The 21710-nt window shown below is 45.6% G+C and overlaps 1 protein-coding gene across 2 annotated transcripts in view; it reads right to left on the bottom strand.

Annotated features, from left to right (window-relative positions):
• Positions 1-21710, bottom strand: part of KIF12 (kinesin family member 12) — a 254749-nt gene that overhangs the window by 57097 nt on the left and 175942 nt on the right. For both annotated transcript variants that reach the window (XM_069615347.1, XM_069615346.1), the window contains exons 8-12: positions 19218-19309; positions 17344-17494; positions 16234-16352; positions 3869-3973; positions 2421-2565 (exon numbers count right to left, since the gene is read on the bottom strand). In XM_069615347.1, coding sequence (XP_069471448.1) covers positions 2421-2565; positions 3869-3973; positions 16234-16352; positions 17344-17494; positions 19218-19309 — 612 coding nt within the window. The remainder of the gene's footprint in view (positions 1-2420; positions 2566-3868; positions 3974-16233; positions 16353-17343; positions 17495-19217; positions 19310-21710) is intronic.

Below are 21710 nucleotides of genomic sequence, written 5' to 3' on the forward strand. Positions count from 1 at the left end.
TTATTTTTTTATTACTGTACCATCACTAAACAATGGCCTAGAAATAAAACACCCTAATGGTCCTTTTCTAGGCCCCGCAGTGCAAATGTACGGCATAAAAGCAAGGCGTTAGCCATTTACGCCTCACTTTTACAATCCGGGCATTTTGCGACCATTTGGAAGAAGAGTAGGGGCACAGGCAAGAAATAGCGTTTCCATTCTGCATTCCCCCTTCTCCTCCAAAGGACACATGCTTTTAAGCCTGCAAGAGATTTACATCCTCAATCCTCTTGTTTTGAGCATGCTGATAGCAGGCGGATTCCATAGGACTCCTTGGGTAATGCGGCATGCCATGCTTTTAGGGCAGATGGCCTTTACATTTTCTCACAAAACAACCTGTAAAAGCAAGGCCTAAAGATGATTTGCATGCTTTGCTTCTCTCCTCCGTTTTGCAAACGTAGATGACGGCAATGTGCAGACCTACATCCACATAAGTGTCGATGCTTTAGGTCCCCTCCATGCAATTACCACTTTTTATAAAATCACCTGCACTTGTGCTACTCTTTGTAAATAGATTGACAAATTACAAAATAAGGCAAAAGATACAAATTACCGTTACAGTGAGGCTCTACAATATGATAGGTTATTAATATTAAGTTTATAAGCGCGAATCTAGGGATCTAACCTGTGTTACTTTGTGTCGTCTTGCTTCCAAAGCGAGCACGTTGCCACTGAGCTATCCTGCTGAGACCTACCCTTGGGCAGGAAATCAAGAGAGGCTCTTTGACCAATGAAAGCTTTGTCACCAGATTCCCCTCGAGTAACAAACCCTTTTTTTTAATCCGCTGCTTTGTAAGGAGATCAAACTCTATATTATCAATGCTCAACTTTAGTATTTTTTTTTTTAGTCTGGTCAGTTAGACATTTTTGCCCGCTAAAAGTTAGGTCATTATCATTGTAGTTGTTACTTTGTTAAATGGCAGAAAAAGATAACAGGAGAGTGTTGATGATGAGGCTTCAGCCCAGCACTCTTGGCTGCTCCTGTCTTCTGGGCTAGTGTCCTAACCACTTGTTGAATGGTTTGCTAAGATGCGTGTCAGAATGCTCATGTAGCTGAAAACAGTTTAGCCATGTGCATTGCAGACTGGGCATGCATGTGCAGGTTCTTCCACATCTGTTGAACAATAAGGACACACTGAGTGGCGAAATGAAAGACAACACCTCACACAGCTGTATCAGCCTTGTACCTGAGAAGTATTGTGGGTAAAATGGTGGCAAGATCTGTTGGTGAAAGGACCTTTTTAGGTGATAAGAGTGCTATGTCCAAATGTCACTGTCAAGTTCAGTATTCCTTCTTCACTACTCCTACCATCTGGAGGGCTACAGGCCAGGCACACCTCCAAACAAATGGGGAGAATTTAGCAGGTCAGTTGCAAAGGTTTGTGCCTCTGCAGGAAAGGTCCTAACTTGGTGGCCCATCTCTTACAATGGGCCCAGATGATATGTTTTTTGCCTAAAGTGGTAATCCCTAGAGTCCCTCTGCAACGGTACCCAAGGAAGCTGAAGAGAATGCCCTTATTCTTGCACAGGCCATGGAAGCTAGTTGCATGACAAGTGGGCCTGAAATATAGCTAACCATCTCGCAGGCCTTGATATGATATGATAGGTTATTTATAACGCACAAGTGAGGACCTGGGGATCGAACCTGTAGTGCTCCGTGACGTCTTGCTTCCAAGGCGAGCATGTTGCCCTGAGCTATCCTCCCAAGACCTATAAACATTCTGAGGAGCAGGACTTTGATATTGATATTTTATTTCTATCGTGCTCGTACACAAGTGTTTCAGAGCGTGATAAGGCAAGGGAGGGGAACAGGGGAGAACAAAACAACGATCTTACTAGGCCATTGAGAATGCGCAAGTGCATGAGACAGGGGGAGGGGAAAAGTGCATGGAAGGGGGGAGAAGTGGAAAGTGCGGAGCAAAGGAGAAACACATACATAATAATAAATAAATAAAGCAACAAACTGTGGTAGTGCAGCCAGAAATTGGCAAGTGCTGGGTTTAAGGCAGCAGAAAGGGTAGGTCTGATAAGTGCAGGAAGAAAAAAGGGGGGGGACTGTATGGGTACAGATACAGACCCCAGTGCAATGGGTGGCCCGGAGGCAGTGCGGGAGGGTGGCAGGGTGAGAAGGTACCTGGGCCCGGAGGACAGTGGGTGGCCAGGTGCACGGTGCCAAGAGAGAACAGATCAGCAGGGGAGCGGGGGAGCTAAGGCAGAAGCAAAGAGGAAGGTCTTGAGGTGCTTCCGGAACCGGAGATGGTTCTCCTCAAGTTTTAGAGTGGCAGGGAGGCTGTTCCAGAGGGAGGCCCTGGGAGGAGACTGTCAGGGAGGCTCCTGCTTCTCTACAGTCCAGCCACATTTTGACAAGTGCAGGATCATACTTTGGTGGGATGAGGTCTCCTTCCCATTGATGGAGCCGCTGTGTTGAATGCCCACCAGCGGGAGCTGCTGCCGGAGAAAGACGTTCTCTGCTTTTAGGCACTGGATTTCTTCCTCCAAATTGCACAGTAGCCTTTCCTTTGGATCCTGGAAGATCAAAAGATAGAATGCAGTAATCAACACTCTTATTGGGGTATTTGCCTAGGATTGAGTTGCAGAGAATTCCTTGTTCTACGGCCCTATATGAAGGAAAGTGTATTTAAAGATGACTGGAGGCCGCTTGTAGGCTCATCCAAGATCCACGTTATTAAGTTGACATAGGCAGATGACACTGTAGAGGGGCTGAGCCCTGAAGGCACCAGTTCCCCAGGGCAGAACCTCACCAGCACCCACCACTCAGGCAGGCTGGCACCAACCGTCTCAGCTGGAACCTTCATTCACACACAAACATTCCATACGCACAGGAACATTCTCTCGCTGACATCACTCCCTCTGATGGCACAGGGACGAAGATGTAACAGAAAGTCATCACTGGCCTGGCTTGAGCTGCAGGGAATGCCCTGATCTGTAGCTCTTGGAAAGGAGCGTCACTGCTAGAGTAACCATGTGCGGTATTACAGAAACGTTGCACTGGTGTAAGTGCAATTAGCAAAAATGGTCCTAGTGCATAAAACATATTCTTCTGATGCATTCTTGCACCAGGGCAAAGCTTGCCCTTACCCTTTGCCCTGGTGCAAAAATGCATTTAAAGAATATATTTTTTGCACTAGGGCAATGTATTCCCTACTGCTAATTGTGCGTGCACTGTTGCAATGTTTCCGTAATCCCACCCCTGGTATAAGCTACAAAGAGGACCCCGATTTGCATTTCCTATTGGAGGAACTATCATTACCCTGGTGGGAGTGTAAGGGAATGCTCTGTTATGGAGCTCCTGCAGCGGTGTTTTTCCCCCTCTGGCTTAGTTGCATGGAATGTCCTGATGGGTGACTCCTTTGCAGAAATGTTATCATTTGAACATTTCTTGTGCTGCTGCAATGTCCTGATTTGGGCGATGGGGGGGGGGGGACTTTAGATTGAACTCTATCACTAACCCAGTTTAAGCAGCAAGACGGGTGTTGAACCGGGTCTACTAGAAAGACCTTTATCACTAATATGGGATGATTGTCAGGAGCCTGCCTATCCAGGTCACCTTTTCATGCAATGTTATGGTTAATAGCCTCCTGTGACGTGTATGGAATGCTCTAGTCAGAGCCCCTTTACAGGGATCCTCATCAGGAATTACCTGATCTTTGCTCCTATGGGGGGGGGTCATTCTCACAAGCCCGGGGTGAGCATCGAAATGTCTTAAACTCGACCTCTTTAGAAGACAGACCCACCAATATTTCTATTTGAACTATAACACCATTATTCTAGCGCGTATCTGAAATAGGATGTGCAGAACGGGCCTTACCATGTGAGCCATAGGCCTGTTCTTAATCCTTTTGGCTCTGTTCGCGTAACGCAACGTGTACATTGTTTCAGGGAGACACCGAGACGAGGGAGAAATACAGGCCACCTGTGGAGAAATGCCAAACAGAAGAGCAGGTGAATTGTGATGTCACTGCAGTGAATTCTCCAACCATACACACATCTAGAAATTTCTTTTTCTCTATCTCACATTGGTTTTCAAATGAGAAGGAGCAGGTAATACATTAGTCCTACAAAACACAAGAGAAAGTACCAGGAACAACCCGAGCTACTGAGGGGGGGAACTCAAACTCTACCACACCTGAAGAGGTCTAGGCACAGCTGGTAGCATCTTAGAAAGAGGAGGAAAGGTGTCCAAAGACAGCTGAGAAGGAGCTCCAGCTGAAGCTGAAATATAGATGTGTCCTAGACAGATTAGCAAGGAACAGATACATTGCTGGGTTGGAACCAAGAAGGTGATGCGAGGAGATAAGATACAGCCTGGAATTATCCTATTTAATATCAACCAATGGACCAGACATTATTTGATGCAACCCAGGCATTTCCTGGAAGGAGCCTAGACTCACCCGGGAATGAGAAGTGGCAGAGCCTGGAAGGAGCGAGACCAGACCTAGGAAGGAAGGAAGGAGATAAAACCAGATCCGGCAACCAGCCCAGGGCAGATCAAGGAAAAGGCACAGCCAAGTCTGAGAAGAAGCCCAGACACAACAACAACAAATACATCTGGAATGAAGCCTAAACACTTCTTGGAAATAATCCAGATAGTGCCCTGAAGAAGGCCAAAAGGTACCAAGAAAGAGCTAAGACACTCCTGGAAAATGGTGAAGACATTACTGGGATAGAGACAGACATTATCAGAAAAAGCCTACAAACAATAGTGTGAGGTTTAGATATAGCTAGTAACTAGTTAAGACAGTGTGACAAATCCTAAACAGAGCTCTGCGGAAGTCCAGAGAGAGTCAGCAAGCGGCCAAGAAAGAGCCAGGAAGGGACCGGCATTAGCAGGGACAATCCCTACTTTAACTGGAAATAGGCCACAACATGGCAAGCAAGAAGCCCAAACTATCAAAGAAGGGTGACAGACGCAGCCAGGGAAGAGTCGAGACATGAGCGGTAAGACGGAAAAACACAGCTGGGAAGATGCCTATGAAATGCTGAGAAGCAACGCAAACACAGCCAGAGTGGAGCAGAGAAACAGTAGGGAAGGGACCACTATCATGCGTAAAAATGGCCTAGGCACAGCCAGGAATGATCCCATAGTCATCTAGGAAGACGCCAAGACATCACAGACAAAGCAGGAAGCGTCCACATACAGGAAGCACCATATACACAGTAAAAGAGGAGACCAAACACCGTTCAGAATGACCCTAAATAAGGGCTGTCGTAATAAAACAGCTGCAAGGAGCTGCATAATACTGAGAAGAAGCTCGGATGCTGAGGGGAGCAAGCAATGGACATTCTAGTGGGAAACCCAGATAAGAGTGAGAAAGGAGCCAGACACAGCTAATAAAAAGACTTGACACAGCCCGAAAGGATTTCAAACACAGTAGATCAGGCAAATACAGACATCCTGGAAGAATCCAAAGCAGAAGGTTGGCCAGAAAAGGTCTGGAAAGGAGCACAGAAACCATCTAGAAGGGGCCAGATACATCTGTATAGGAGAACAGACATAACTATGATAACGAATAGAGACTCTGAACAAGTAGAATAGAGGCAGCAGAAACAATGTAGCGGAAGACCCTAAAAAGAGGAATAAAAGAACCCAGAGAAGGGTCAGGACAAAATCCAGGGACAGTCAGGAAGAAGAAGAACTTACACAGAGGGATAGACACATTTGGCAAGCAGCAAAAGGAAAAAGGATCCCTTGGCTAAGAAGGACCTAGACACATCTGGGATGGCCTCAAAACACAGAGAGAATGGAGAACAGAAAACATAATAAAGGAGCTAAAAAAAATACAAATCAGACACAATCCCATACATATTTGTATTTTCATTTATTTGAAGAAGAGGGTTGTCCATTTTGACCAGAAATGACTTACAATAACACATTCGCAAATGGTGGAGGCATTGCCTAGGAGGGTGCCTGTACCCTGCATTAAGATGAGAACTAGTGGTAATACCTGGCTCTCTGCTATGAACCTATACGGCTTCACATATTAGCTGATTACCTATGCCAAGCACCTTGGGCTTAACACCGACCAACACCTCTCCTTCAAGTAGCACATAGCAAGGAAAACACAAACTTTCCAACTTTCTCTCCTGCGGAAAATCAAACCCTTCATCCCAGAAAACAACTTCAGAGCTGCTGTCCAAATCTTGGTCCTCTCCCAAATGGATGGTGGCAATGCCCTCCTACAAGTCCTTCCGGTAACTACCCTGGCACACCTGAGATGTGTCGTACATGCTGCCGCACAAAACATCAAAGGACTGCTAATTCAACCACACCACCCAGACCCTCATCGAACTGCACTGACTCCCGCTGCGAGCAAGCATCATCTTCAAATCCTACTCCATTATCTACAAGGCTGTCGCCCAGAAGTGGTCAAGCTACCTCACTGAGAAACTCACCATCTACGGAAGTATATGATCCACCAGAAGTATGGACATGTGCAGACTTGAGCTCCGCCCATATAAGAAGAAAAGAACCGGAAGACAGGCCTTCTCTGCCTACGGCCCCAGACTCTGGAACCCCCTCCCAGTCAGTACCAGACTCACCCCTTGCTGCTACATTTCAGGAAGGAGTTTAAGACCCTCCTTTTTAAGGAATGCGTCCATGCTAACACATAGGTCCACACACCCTCCACTCCCAATTAACCTTAGACTGGGAATACTGCTTCCCCCTGTTTCCTCCCCTAGTTGCTTGTAGGTCGCTTGCTGCCAAATCACCCGCGCTCCCCCATTGTTAGCTCACATCTCCCTGGTGTCTCTACTCCCCTCACTGTGTCCTTCTACCTATGACTTGTAAAGCGCTCCGTTACTTCCCGAAGCCTGGTCAACACTCAATAAATACACTAATAATAACCATAAGAATAGGCCAGTTTATGAGGATATGAGCAATGAGGGGCATGGCCCAGTGATAGAACAAAACAAAAGAAACAAGTGGTTTACAAGGGTAACATTTCTGCCTTCTATCTTCCACTTACCTGCTGACCTCCTGTCTGATACTGCACTGGTCCGCCTGGCTACCCTCTGAATCACAGGCCCAGGTCCCCGCCCTTCCAGTTGCACACCTACACTGCCTCTGGCCACCCTGCACTGGGGCTGTATCTGCAACCCTACAGCCGCCCTATTTGCACTCATCTAACACCTGTTGTCTGCACTTAACCCCCTGCACTGCCACTTGTTGGCCGCACTTCTTTTTATGTCTTGATCCTATGTCTCGAACTTCTCCTCCTCTCCTTCCCCTGGCACTGCTTCCCCTTCCCCTGCACGATCTCAATGTCACTTGGCCTAATAAGATTGTTGTCTTGTCCTCCCTTGTTCCCCTCCCTTGCCTAGTCACGCCTTGAAACACTTGTGTATAGGCACAGTATAAATAAAATACCATATCATATATCATCAACCTAGGTGCTTCAAAATGAAGAGGACTATTGTACAAGTCAACAGAATTACATTATTACGTGGCACTAGAGGGAATGGTGGGACCACGTAGGGAGGATAAGGGACGGGGCGGGATGAATTACCTCTTTAGCGAGCAAGTGAAGTTTAGGCCAAGCTTTGAAGAGATCCACAGTCGGGCTGGCTTTGATTGTGATGGGCAGCAGATTTCAAGGGAGTGGGGTGAGTAGCGAGAAAGAGCGTAAGCGAGAGGAGGTACAGACCCTTCCGAGAGGAATCCCATTCAAAGCCAGGAAAATCCCAGTCAGAGCTGGGAAGGACCCAAGAGAATGTTGGAAAGAGATGTGACGGTTGGGAAGGAGACCCAACTCAGACGAGAAGGCACCCCAAAAAAGCACAGACAAAAAGTAAAACAGCCAGAAGGAGCCCAGCCCACACAAAGCCGGGAAAGAATCTGGAGAAAGCCAGAAAGCAGCAGACCCGGCAGAGATGGAGCCGAGAGTCCACTGTGAAGCTGTGAACAGTGACTGAACGGAGCCCAGATCACAGCCAATGGGAGACCAGACACTGCGGGGAAGTGGTTGCACAGAACTTTGAACAAAGGGTTAGTGAAAGCTGCATAGAAGATGTGAATGGGCTGGTTATAAAATAATACACATGGACAGGGCACTTACAGTTCAAGACCGCAGAAAATGGGGTAATTAAGGACTAGGGATGGAGCAACTACCATACAAGGAGGCGCTTAGCCAAGTCGAGAGTTGGGGCAGCAACTCACTGTGCAGGATTGTGCAGTGAAAGTTAGAACACACCGTGCATGGTGGCTGTGCCTATTTTCCACAGCTGGCGCACGCGCCTCTTTCTCCATGCTCCACCAGCAGGCCTCAAGAGGACCCTCCTGATTAGTAACTCCTGGGCCCGAGTCACTTCTGTCTAATGCCCAAACAGAGCCATTCCATGGAAGAGATTAAATATTCATCCCGATAAGTATGTGAAGCCTCGTGGGAGGGAGTGTTTTATGCCAGGGGAGATGGGCAGCAAAACCTCAGTGCTGCTTGAGGGGCTTGGAATCAATTTACAATGAGCCTGTCATAAATGGCCTGGTCTCCTCTACCCTGGCGCCCCTCCAGTCTGACCCTCCTCATGGGGCTTTTTCAGTGTCCCACCTGCTCTTCCAGAAGGGAACAGTCCCGTTGGAATTCCTTCGGCATCTATTGCATCACTCCCTTGAATCTATACAGTAGTTCTTTCACCGCCCCTAGCGCGTGCTCATTTCTGAAGTAATCAGAGTATTTTCTGATTGATGGCACATGGGAGAAACTGGGGGGAGCACATGGGTTGCTCGATGACTCGACATCAGGAGGGACACCATGTCCCAATCTTCTCCATCAATTGCCTGCTGGAAGTTGTAGTTGGGTCACTCCAAAAGAATAAAAATGGACTGATGTAAGATTAAGGTAAAAGCAAAGCCCAGGGGTGACATGGAGCCATCTTGAAACACTAAGGAGCACAACGGCAGCAACGGGCCAAAGGAAGAGGGTCGTGCTGGCATGTTTGGATGGTTAAATTGCTAGTTGCTTGAGGGACGGCAGACTCCTGCACTGCCCAAAAGGGACACGCTCCATGCAGTCGCAGTAATTATGAAGAGTATCGATGCATCACTGGGTCCGAAAAGACCCGAAAGGCACCGCTTAAACATTGTAAGGAGGAAACCATGTTCATTGCATTTGGGATTCACTCCTTTCTCATAACAAGCACAGAGCCACTATTCTTTTTAGTTTCGGCTGTTAGATGGCACTTGCGCCACCTATAAGCCGAAACGATTGCACTTTGCAAATTTTATCACTTGCGTCAAAAAAATCAGAGAATCTGTCCCGGGATGTGCTTTAAAATGCACAGAAAACACCTTCTGATTTGCATGAATGCACAAAGGGGCGAGAAGGGGTTTATCCACATTTACAGGCCCTTTGGCTGAATTGTTTTATAGAGTGGTACATGCCAACTTGTGGCACGGTCAATGCGCCTGTTGGCTTTGTAGATGTTGTTAAGGTGGTGTTTTGGCTACATGTTGATTGGCCACAGTGATTATCTAATCAGCCAGTGGAATAACTCCAGCATTGTTCTCCCATTGGTGAAACGACGAAGCGGTGGGGCTGTTCCGATTCCAGACTGCAGTGGATACAGATCTAAATGCTAGCTCACCCACGTGCCACCGGGCCCAATCCACTGTCAAATATCCATGCTTCAGTGTCGGCAGCAGCAGGGGAACCCCATAAGCAGAGAAGGTGAAAGCAATGGGGTATGTTGCTCTGCCCACCATAAAAAAGGAATTGAGGGTTGTCCTTGGGTTTGTGGGTTACTACCACAGATTCATTCCCTCCTTTACAGCTAAGTGTGGAACCCTAACCAACATGATAAAGCCTCCCACCCTAACAGACCTATGTGTAGAGGGCCCACGCAGGTGGTGTTTTACGGATCTAAAAAGTGCCCATTATAACCCTCCAGTCCTCATCATGCCTAATTTCAATTATGATATCATCCTAAAGATGGAGGCATCAGAGGTGGCATTAGGTGCCATCTTGTGAAAAGAATGCCACGGGTAGAGCAGCCCATCTGTCCAATAGAAAATTCTTTTAAAAACAAATACATTATCCCATCATAGATCAATAAGGCCTTAGAAGCTCTAAATGACCCTCTAACAGGAGAACATGTTACCCCTCACACAGACCAGGAAACCCTCACCTGTTGCAATAATGATGCTAATGCTTAAATCATGAGATGGGTCCTCATTTTCCAGCCATACCTGTCTACAGTCCAACAACGAGAGAGGGCAAAGATCAGGCAAACATGGACTATCTGTCCAGGCACCCGATGAAAAGCCAAACCCACGTGGAGAGCCAAAGGGAAAGAGCGGGATATGAGACTAATTCAGAGAAATGACCCCTTCTCAGGCCATGAATGGACTTTGTGACCCGGAAATGGTGGGGGCACAATGTGGTGGATTTAAGAATTGTCTGGGGGCACTACAACACAAGCTTGGGCATGGATATTGGGCCTCATTATAAGGGTGGCGGTAGCTGTGCCAGTAAATACTGGCACGGCTGCTGCCGGAGTCCGTTTTTGACCGGCACCCGGCATGGGGATGTACTGGGGCATTCTGGCTCCACCAGACCCGGTAATTCCCCTTCGCCGGGTGCCAGTAAAAATTATTCCCCATTCCCATTTGAATCCCATAGGACTCAATGGGAATGGGGAGGCCATTAACGGTGCCGGCGCTACCGAGTAGGTATGCTCACGAGTGCTGTTCCGCCTGGCAGGTCGGACCTGCCGGGCTGACAGGCACCCACGAGCAGACCTCGTATTTTGCCGGTCCGGTAACAACGGTACCGGCAAGCTTACCGGTACCGTTGTTACCGGACTGGCAACCTTGTAATGAGGCCCTCTGTCTTTCTTCGGAATAGATTTTTAAAAAAATGGCAAAAGTAGTTAACTAGGAATTAGTGGACATGAAATAGTAATATCATAATGTGTGTTAGACTTATAAGGACAGCACAACATTGTATAGTTTTAATGATTCGGCACATGTTTGCAAATTGTGGAGATGATCATGTTGTTTGTAATACTAGTAATGTACATTATCAATCATTTAAAAAACAATCAAGAAAAGAAAGATGTTACATTGAACAAAATAGTAATTATAAATTAATAGTGTGCACTAAAACCAAGCAACACAAATTAAATTATGATGACGAACCTGTATCCATGTGCTATAGAGAACACATTAATTAAGGTGGGGGATGGAATTTTCTTCAGCATATTATTGACTACAGAGGGAACCCATAGGACACATCCTTTAGCTGGCACACGCAGGACCACAACAGAAAAATCCCACACAAGGCTCAGACATCAGCAGACCACAGCAAACCAAGCCACCATCGGCCCAAATAGAAGACAACCTCAGCTGCCAACCCTGCACAAGGCCAACACCGTCCAGCACACAACAGGCAAGAGCTGAAGCATAGTGGACTGGGTCTCCAGCCACCAGCATAGGAGGGTTACACAGCCCACGTTACTATCGACCCACAAAAGGACCCGCCCATCACATATCTACACAGAATGAGGCAACGAGACAATTCCAATGCAAGCCCGCTTAGCACAGGGACAAAACTGGCCTTGAAGCGCTTCACAAACAAATATAATAATTGGTACAAACGTAGAAAATATACAAACCTAAATCTTAAATAGCAAGTTATGTTTGGGATTCTTCAGAGGCACGAGGTTTCAAAACTTTGGAAGTTGCTTAGTACTGCCCGCACTGACACCTCCCAATTATTAGTTAACCCAGTGAGTGAGGAAAATATGGCTAAATATATCACTGCCAACATGTTTGCTGATGAAAGCCACTCGACAGCAAATAATTATCAATCTATGTGGCCTCTTGCGTACTCTAAAGCCAGTATTGTTGAAATAATTGGGAAGCTTAGTAGCTCTCAAGCACCCGGCCCTAATGGCCTCGCCTCTGTGGTTGTGAAACAAGATCCGCTCCTGTGGGCCCAAGTGCTCTGTATTTTGTTTGATCAGATTTGTCGCCAATGTAGTGTCCCCGACTCCTGGAAATCAGCAATTATAATTCCAGTATATAAAACTGAAGTCAGAGATCTGCCTGTTAACTATCGCATGTTGTCAATTCTTGACACTACCAGTAAAATCTTCTCAGCAATTGTACTTGATCACCTCTTAAACTGGGCTAAAGCCAATTCTATCTTACATCCATTACAATCTGGCTTTAGGGTTGGCACTAGTACTACCAACAATATACGCCTTCTTGATGCAAATACATCAAGAGCCAAAATAGCTGGTAATCCATCAGTCTACATAACATTTATAGATTTTAAATCCGCATTTGATAGTGTCAATTGTTCTATGCTGTGGGCTCTACTTAAAGACCTATCGTGTCCACTATGGCTAATTGACCTTCTGAAAGAACTTCATGCTGAAAATACTGTTCAGGTTCGCTTGGATAACTATGGTTGACTTACTAAACCCATCAGAGTCAATAAAGGATTCAAGCAAGGGTCCTTGCTAGCTACCTTTTTTGTAAATGTGTACTTATCATTGTTCATAGGCCGCTTAAAAACTAAAGCAAATTGTCCAGCTACATTTGGTAAAGAACTAATTACAGCTATACTCTATGCTGACGACCTCGCAATTGTTCACCATAGGATTCCGGGCATGAAGTGTATTCTTCAAGAATTGGGCTCATTTGCCACTGAATTTCCATTAACTATCAATCTTGAGAAGACCCAAACCATGCTTTTTTCCTCCAGGCTCATTTATCGACCTAAAATGGAGGTGTCTTGTAGTACAATTGAGTATACCAGCAGCTACAAATATTTGGGCATCATTTTAGCAGTTTAAGTGGTTTTGAACTGTTAATTAGTAGTAAAATTCGGCGGGCTAAACAGATAATGCTCCTAATTAAGAACTTTGTTAATCACCACGCTGGATACTCTTTGAAGGGAATTATTCTGCTGTACAAACAATGGTTAACCCCTGTTGTAACTTATGGTCTTGAAGTTATGTCCATGGTAAACTTATCTTGGTTTGGCAAAATTGAAGGCTTATTTTGGCGAAACATACTGGCATTATCTCCCTCATGCCCAACTCAATATGTTAGGACAGAGCTTGGCCTTCAGTCCCTTAAATCAATTGTGTTGCAACAGCGTGGCCTTCTGGTCTTAAAAGTTCAATGTAATCCCCAGAGCGATCTTCTGCGTTTGATTGGCTCAAACATGATTAATTTGAAAACTGTTGATACCTCAAGTAAGTTTGTCCATTCTTGCAACACACTGTTCTCTGGACTTGGTTGGGCTATTGAGCGGAGCTGCTGTGGTTTTTATGAATCCGTCAAATCCACCTTTAAACACAAAGTATGCACTAATGACTGGGTGGCAAACTTTGATCGAATACGTGAGTTGCATAACTACCAATACATTAAAGGTATAGAACATAATTACCTCCGCCCCCAGTTATACCTTATGCGCTGTCCAGACCCTCTAATACGTAAATTCCGACTACTTATGAGAACCAATCAACTACCTGTGCGTGCCACTTATGGTACTAAATGGAAATTAGCCAAAGACCAACGCCAATGTCGGATATGCAATAACCATGACGTTACTGAAACAGTGAGACATGTGTTGGCAAACTGCATGACAATGAAACTTATTTATGTTTTGTGTTATGGCTGTTATGTGCACAACTTGGCTTTTATTTCTTCTAACCACTTTTGGCAACAATGTATGAATTCTGCATCGGAAGTTCTTTTAATAGCTTTGCACCTATTATGGTCTGCAACCAAAGTTCTTCTGGATGAGAATGATGGTCATTGAGTCATCAATTATATGATATCTGTTGTTTTGGTAACGGGACCTAGTGAAATGATATATGACCGGTTGGTTGCTGATGTACGCCTTAAATATTCTGTACATCCATCATCATTTTATGCTTTTTATTGCCATCCTACCTCTTTTTCTTTCCTTTATTATTGAATTGTATAAATGAATTATGGCAGTATGTACTAAGAGACATATTATGTATATGTATTGCTATTTGTTGTGTTGATAGTTGTATAAGTTCTGTGAACTAAATAACAACTAAAATAAATAAATAAATAGATAAATAAATAAAGCTGGCCTGCTGAGGGTGTTTCGTGGGATTGTTGACCCCAACAGAAATGGGGTAAATACATGGTCCAGCTGGGGCTTTTAGTAAATAGGTAATAGGAGTAGGTGTAAAATACACCAAATTCTTAATATCAGAATGCATCTATGAAAACGTCAGTTTTTTCCCTCCAAAATTTGAAGCTGATCTCAGAATAACTGGAGTAAATATTAGGTTCTGTAAGGGTTTGGATGCACCAGCATCCCGTATTCCCTCTTCCTGGATAACAGGTGAGTTATCTTCTAGGTGAAAGGCCAGAGGTTTGAAAGAAACCCAGGGTCATTGAGAGAATGCGGCTAGTGCATCCAAGATCAAAATATTAGTACCCAATTGGTGAGCATTCCAACAGCAATCATGGATAGCAGAACAGTTGCTAGACACCTCCATCATTTTCTTGGCTTCTTATGTAATCAGTGATCAAAGTGAGCGGGAAAAATCGGGAGCGGTGTTCCACTACTTTTATTTTTTTCTATTTACCATTCTTTACTTTTTACATCCATATTCACCATTTTTTATTTATTTTTTTATTGTATATGGTTAATAGAAAATATAACCTTTCACAAATCCAGCATAAAATACCAACTTTTAGTAAAAAAAAACACTAAACAAAAAAAAAATCATACACTTTGCGACCGCCAATTCTCATCCATACAAGAAAATTCACATCGTATTTAAAAATAAAGTTCTATCTTACAGTCCTCCAGCATCTTAACGACGGCAATCGTCTTTTTGTGTGAGTGACCATCCGTCAAGCTTTCCCAGAGACGGTCATATGCCCAAGATGTTACCTCGGACATATATCTACTGAGGAATTGATGCCTTGAATTTCTTGTACCCCCGCACTCCATCATCAGGTGTTTGATTGTTTGATTTTCAGGCTTGACACACAACTGGCATAGACTCACTGCGGAGGCTCCCAAGCCTCTTCTCGCCAAAATTTCCCCTGTGTGTAAAATGTTGAACCTCAGTCTGAAGAATTTATTCCTTATTCTCCAATCAGGGAATTTTATTAAGTATTTACTGAGAAAACCCTCTTTCCTTTCCACTCTTTGAAAGGGATTAGGGTACGGCCCTGACCGTATATATTCTCTAGGGTCCTGATCCAATCCATTTCCTCCCCTTTTTTTTGCCTTTAATGGGTTTTCCTTCAACAGTGATGAGTCTATGTCTGCCCACTCCTGCCACTCCCTTGCCAATAAGACAAATCTCTCCAGCTGGTGAGAGTTGCCAGCCTCTAGATGTTTTCTCATATCCGTGTATAGAGATTGATCATGAGAGAACCTGATCCGGTGGTACAGAATCAACAGTTTCCATTCCGCTTGTGATTTGAATGACCTTAGGCCAAGCTCAAATCTAATATTATCCATTGGTAGGCTCATTGGTAAACCCAAAGCATGTTTCCAGACCAAACCTTCCCATTTATTCACCTTTCTATACAAAGGAGTTCTCCATTCATGTCCTTGCACAAGTGTAAAGTTGTAACAGGAGCCTTAGTTACTAGCCACTTAGACTACTGAAATACCCCGGCTGCAATAGCTTGTTACATGTTGAACTATGCTTTCGCCTACCCTCTTCCAGGCCGAGACCACCGTTCCACTACTTTTCGGTACCCTCCTACCACTGTATGTACTCTACAATGGCCATGTGACAGGAAGGGGGAATTTACACTTCACATGACCATAGAAGAATGGGAAAAGCTCAGCAAACAACACCAAGAAAGCCATATAAGAAAGATGTTGCAATGTTAAAATTCGCAGCCATTTTGGAATGGATATACCACAAGTACTCTTTCCATTGTCACAATGCACATGCCATCTATCATGCCCAAAACCCACATGAGGTTACAAACACACAATCAGCGAATAGTGTCATAATACCATGCTGCCATGTTGGTCCTGACACCCCAGTGCACTGCGCTGGTCCCAATGCCTTGAGTACTACCGGAATACAATGCCCCCGAGTGACAACCTATCATGTCGCTGCACTCCAACTGTTTAGGGGATCAGCCCAAGACTTGCCGAAAGTAAGTTTAGGGTAGGGTAAAGTTGAATTTCACATATTGATTGTTACCATTAAGGTGACTCCAGAGCCCCCCAGGGAATCTGCCAGGAGCCGCGTGAGATTGCTGTCCCTGTATGGAATATGGCTGGGTTTCTTCTTCGATTCGACCAGTAGCGAGATGCAGTGACCTGTGAGGATGGCACAAAGAAGAAAGTAGCCTTACATGGGAGGTGGAAAAAAATTGGAAACAATGGATTGCCACTTCACTAATTGTGCCAAAAAGAGTTTAATCAAATGGGTGTCCTTAAGTTTACATGTGTTTCAGCCCATGGCCTTTGTCAAAACCGAACATATACCCAAAAATTGTTGAAATAATTTCTTATGGTTCCAGGGAGTAGTCTTGATGAGTTATGGAATACCGGGATAATTCCTGTTCCCCAAAAGTTGCTGAAATAGTTTCTTATAATTGCAGAAAATAGTCTTGAGGAGTACTGGGATACCGGGATAATCCCTGTTCCCGTATTTATGGAGGTGAGATTTCCTCGCGGCCGCGTTAATTTTCTATCTGAAGACAGTAGTGGGTCTACTCATACGCCACTTGCAATGCGACAGGTTTATTAACTTGGACAATTGTTACATGATATTAATGTTTCCAAGTCGTAGAAAGATTCACCTTAATATCCCACAACGCATTTGTACACTTACATGGGAAGTGGGGGGTCATAAGGGCCGAACAGAGAAGCTGGCCGCGCAAACGCCCATGACAGAGGCGTTAGATCAAAACAGTGAGTTCGGGAGATGCAGAGAGGGCAGCAGATTGGACAGAAGGGATTAGAGGCAAGGGATGAGTTACAAAGTCATCATGATATCAGTTGAGTGTCAGGTGTGCTAATACAGCATTGGGGTTAGCAGAGCTGGAGACAGCAGCTTAAGGGGTAGCCCGAAGGGCAATAGCGAGTTATGGTAGAGGTAAAGGGCAATGGGGTACCTGGGAAGGGGCAACAATACTGAAATAATGAGTACCAGAAGGGTGAACGGGGGGCTCAATATCGGTAAGTCAATGTTGTTAATGAGGGGACCCACAGACTAGTTAATCTTTTGTGACCTGACCCATCGGTACCTACCTACAGCCAGCAGACCCAGTGGATGCTCTTGGTGACGGTGCTGAGTGGTACGTACCTAATGCCAGCAGGCTGCGGTTGATGCTGTTGGCCTCCACCATTAGTTCCCCAGTGGAGCCGGTGTGCTTCACCTTTTCACTGCCTGCCAGGTCCACAAAACACAGCTTCCCATGTTTTGTGAGAAAACAGGAGCTGTTCAGGGGGTCTGGCTACATCAAGAAGAGGGAAAACAAATCGAAGGGTGAGTGCAGACAGCAGTGGGCAAATGCCCAGTTGTACATTCTTGAAAGAGCTCTCATATTGCCTTTGCCTCCTGAGAGGGCAATGGTGCTACAGTACTTAGAACCCACGTGTGTGTAGGTTTGTGGTTGGCCTGCAGCATGCTTTAGTATCATACCTTTTCTCCTCTCTGTCAGACCCCACTAAGTTAGAAATCCCTTTTTCTTTTCAAAAGTATTTGCAGCTAATGAAATGAAATGTAGATTTGATCTTAAATGTATGGTTATCAGACTTCCTATAATGTATGTATCAATTAATTGAATTGTACTACTTGTATCATTGCTTTTTCCACACCTCTGAGAATACGATGTCCTCTTTGCTGTACAGCCAGAACGGGTGGCATGCTGCGCATGCAATACAATGTCTGTGTAACACAACAGACATCCATCAAGTTCCTCTCCTTCATGTACCTCCCTCGGTCTCCTCCGCTACTGTATCTCCCTCTGTCTCTTCCCCTTCTGTATCTCCATCTGTCTCCTCCCGTTCTGCATCTCCCTCTGTCTCCTCCGCTTCAGTATCGCCCTCTGTACCCTCCGCTTCAGTATCGCCCTCTGTCTCCTCCCCTTCCGTATCTCCCTCTATCTCCTCCCCTTCTGCATCTCCCTCTGTCTCCTCTGCTTCTGTATCTCCATCTGTCGTCTCCTAGCGTTCTGTATCTCCCTCTGTCTCCTCCCAGTCTGTATCTTCCTCTGTCTCCTCCCGTTCTGTATCTCCCTCTGTCTCCTTCCCTTATGTATCTCCCTCTATCTCCTCCACTTCCGTATCTCCCTCTGTCTCCTCTGCTTCTGTATCTCCCTCTGTCGTCTCCTAGCGTTCTGTATCTCCCTCTGTCTCCTCCCAGTCTGTATCTCCCTCTGTCTCCTCCATTTCTGTATCACCCTCTGTCTCCTCCATTTCAGTATCACCCTTTGTCTCCTTCCTGTAGCTTCATCCAGCACCTCCCTTTTCTGTATATTTCTCAAACTCATGCCCCAACTGTCTCTCCATTGGCCCCCTCATTTTTCTTTACATTTCCCGGGATCCTCCTCTTCCAGTATCTCCCTAAGGTACCTATCCCTGCCTTAACCAACCTCAGGCCCCACCCCCTTCTCTGCATTTCTTCTAAGAATGTGGTGGATGGACTTTCCACCAATCCCAATAGCTCTTTGCTTTCCTGTATCCATCAAGCTACATCCTTTCCATTTATCCATTCTAAGATCCACTCCCTTGTGCCACCTGCACAATTTTCTGTATGTTCTATGCCTTCTTTGGAGTTATCAACTGTTAAGATTTTCCCTCGGGCTGTCTTTTCCTCCCTTGCTTCTCATATTTGCTAGCTCTTTCCCTTTGCCTACCAATGGACATGTCCCCAGGTCCGCCTTGGGCAATCTTGAGTTTGACCATAAAACCATACCATGTGAGATTTGATCAGGGGAAACGATGAACCCCAATGGTATGTCAATTGAGCCAGAGACTTTCACGTTTGCAGCCTCGGTGCAGACATTGGATACCCTCACAACCCCATGAATCTGCCTGTGCCCAGGGAACTCCAAGCCTTACCTGCATACCCTTGCACCTAGGATACTCACAGTCTAATAGATATTCATAGTCCTGGGGAACTCAGAGTCTGAAAGAGGATATTCCTGCATCTGCGATAGGGTCCGAGATACTCACAGCCTCACTGCGGATGCCGATGGTCAGCAGGGCATGGCTGCGGCTGGACGACTCGTTCAGTCTGTGGGCCGAATTCTGACGGTTCCTCATTCCTTAAAAGGCCCAGAAAGAGACACGTGTAAAAGTGAGGAACTGGAGAGAGGGAAAGGAAACTATCCAGGAGAAATAAAGGAAAAGAAGGTAGATGCAAAGAGAGGAGCCGGGAAAAGAGTGTAGAGAAATAGGCACATGGAAAGGAGCGAGGAATGGGGGAAGGTGAGACAGAGCTGCAGGGTAAGCAAGGAGTGGGTGAGAGACAATAAGGGGAAAGGATAAGGGGTGATAAGCATAAATACAAGAGAGGAAAGGAGAATGAGTAATAGATACACCCTATAAAATATACCACTAATGTACCTACCTAGCCAATGTCCCTCCTGACAACCACCCTCCACAGCCCACCGCCGCCACGGTCCCACCCCCAGCTCCCCTCTCAGCATAGTTCAAGTTTCCCACTAATTATCAGTATGAACTATTCCCTGCGAACTTCAATGGTACGCTGGTCATAAAAGCTATGTATTAAGGTAGCCCTCCGCCTCCCCTCCCCCCACACGTGACAAGGGTGAACTGGGACCAAACGTGGCCCTGAACCTGTTTCGAATTGTCCCCTTACTACACCATGCAAGCAAAACTAATCAGCCAGTCCAATGCCTCTAGGGAGGGTTGGACCTCACCCCCGCCAAGACAATTAGGAATACAACGGCCCAAATGGCGGGCTTTCTAATCTCATTTGCCCATTTATAGAGATTACGAAGAAGTCTAATATAACGAAAAAACATAGAGGAAGATTCATAGCAAATTATTCACACTAAAGGGCTACTTGGAGACTATGAAAAATGGAAGGGGGTGGGGAGAGGATAGGGGGAGCAGAACAAGCAGGGAGCATCAATCTTAGTTCGCTTATGTAGAAGCACTGCCCAGATGCTGCTTCAAGGCGCTAGCAGGTTACACAGAGCAGAGGTCAGATGGAGTGGGCGCATATGTGCATTTATGAATATTAGGTTATAGAGAAAAAGCACTCACAGGCGTTTGTCTGTTAATGGGATTGGAAGGCAGGTTCTAAGTGTCCTTTCCTTCAAAGTGCCCTCAGAGAGACGCAACCTGTGACAAAGTCTGCCCAAAGTTGCAATAGTTGACACAACAGAAAGAATATGATGGGTTTGAGGAACCATGACATTATTGGGAAATAGCCAGTCCCTGAGAGAAATGTGCTATGACTCATGGTTAAGCAGTGTGTGTATTTCGGGAGAAGCCGATTCTGTCCGAACTAGTCTTGTGAATGTGAACCAACGGAGTGCCCTCAAAGAGACACTTCTCTGGTGGGGGCAGAGGAGTAAGGATCATCCGTCTCCAAACCTCAGCCACTGCAGGAGCACAGTGACAGGTTTTAAGTCCTGAGTAAGTTAGGCAGGAACCCAACTATCGGTCTCTGTATCTTAGAGGTTTCTGCCCAATTAGTGTGTGCTCACAAATTATTCACACCTACATTTTGGCCGTTTATATCCAGTATAAAGCTTCACCCTGTATCCAGGTGTTTCCCAACACAGACTTCTTAGTATGGTGTAAGGAACCAGGAGGAAGACTCGGACACAGAGGCATTGTGATGATTGCTGTAGACGTTTATCAAAATATAAGTAGGGTTGGAGAAAGACCTAGCTCACCCTATTACTAAGAGGGGTTTCCCAGCGTCAACGAAACTAAAGGATGTCAGTATGTCCAAAAATAAAGAGTTCTCCGTCCCGTGTCCAAAATCCTATCCTGACCCTTAGAAGCTAAACTAAAAGAAATGTGCAATGGGGCAATGTCTTTCACTTGGCCATCTGTAGGCTTTCCAGTGTTCCAACACAAAGGTCACAATGTGCACAAATAAATAAATAATCAAAGTTCCACAAAGTTTCACAATTCTCAGGGTGGGGAGGCGGTGGGGGGCTTCCCCTGAGTCTCTCAGCTTCCTCTCAGCTTTTAGCCACAATTCTCTTTTCAAGACATGTACAATTATCCACTCTAGTGGGTATGGTTCCCTTCCCCTAGACTTCACACACTCAAGGGTTCTTTTCCTCCCTTTCACTTGATTGGCTCTCCACAGTTCAATCACCTTTCCAGCCCAAGGAGGTATGGTTCCTTGCCCTGGGATTCATACAATTCCAGAAGGCTACCTTTCTTCAACTGGCATCTCTTATTTGTAATCCTCTTCTTTGTAACTGGGTGCGGATACCAGACTCGCAACCACACTGCCTGGTATTCTCTTCTGCCAGGGCTTTCCCAATGTTCTCTTTCTCTTTGGTTGTGGGTCTCCTGACTCACAGTCACATTGCCTGGTATACTCTCCTGCCAAGGCTTATTCACTTTGTTCTTTGGATGCAGCCTCCTGCCTCCCAACAGGCTGCCTAGTTGACTCTCCTGCCAGAACGTCACATATATGCTACAGTTCAATTATTTCATGTACTGGGTCTTTGA

Source organism: Ambystoma mexicanum, chromosome 9 (assembly GCF_040938575.1).
Source record: "Ambystoma mexicanum isolate Mex_15411 chromosome 9, UKY_AmexF1_1, whole genome shotgun sequence".
Classification (NCBI taxonomy): Eukaryota; Metazoa; Chordata; class Amphibia; order Caudata; family Ambystomatidae; genus Ambystoma; species Ambystoma mexicanum.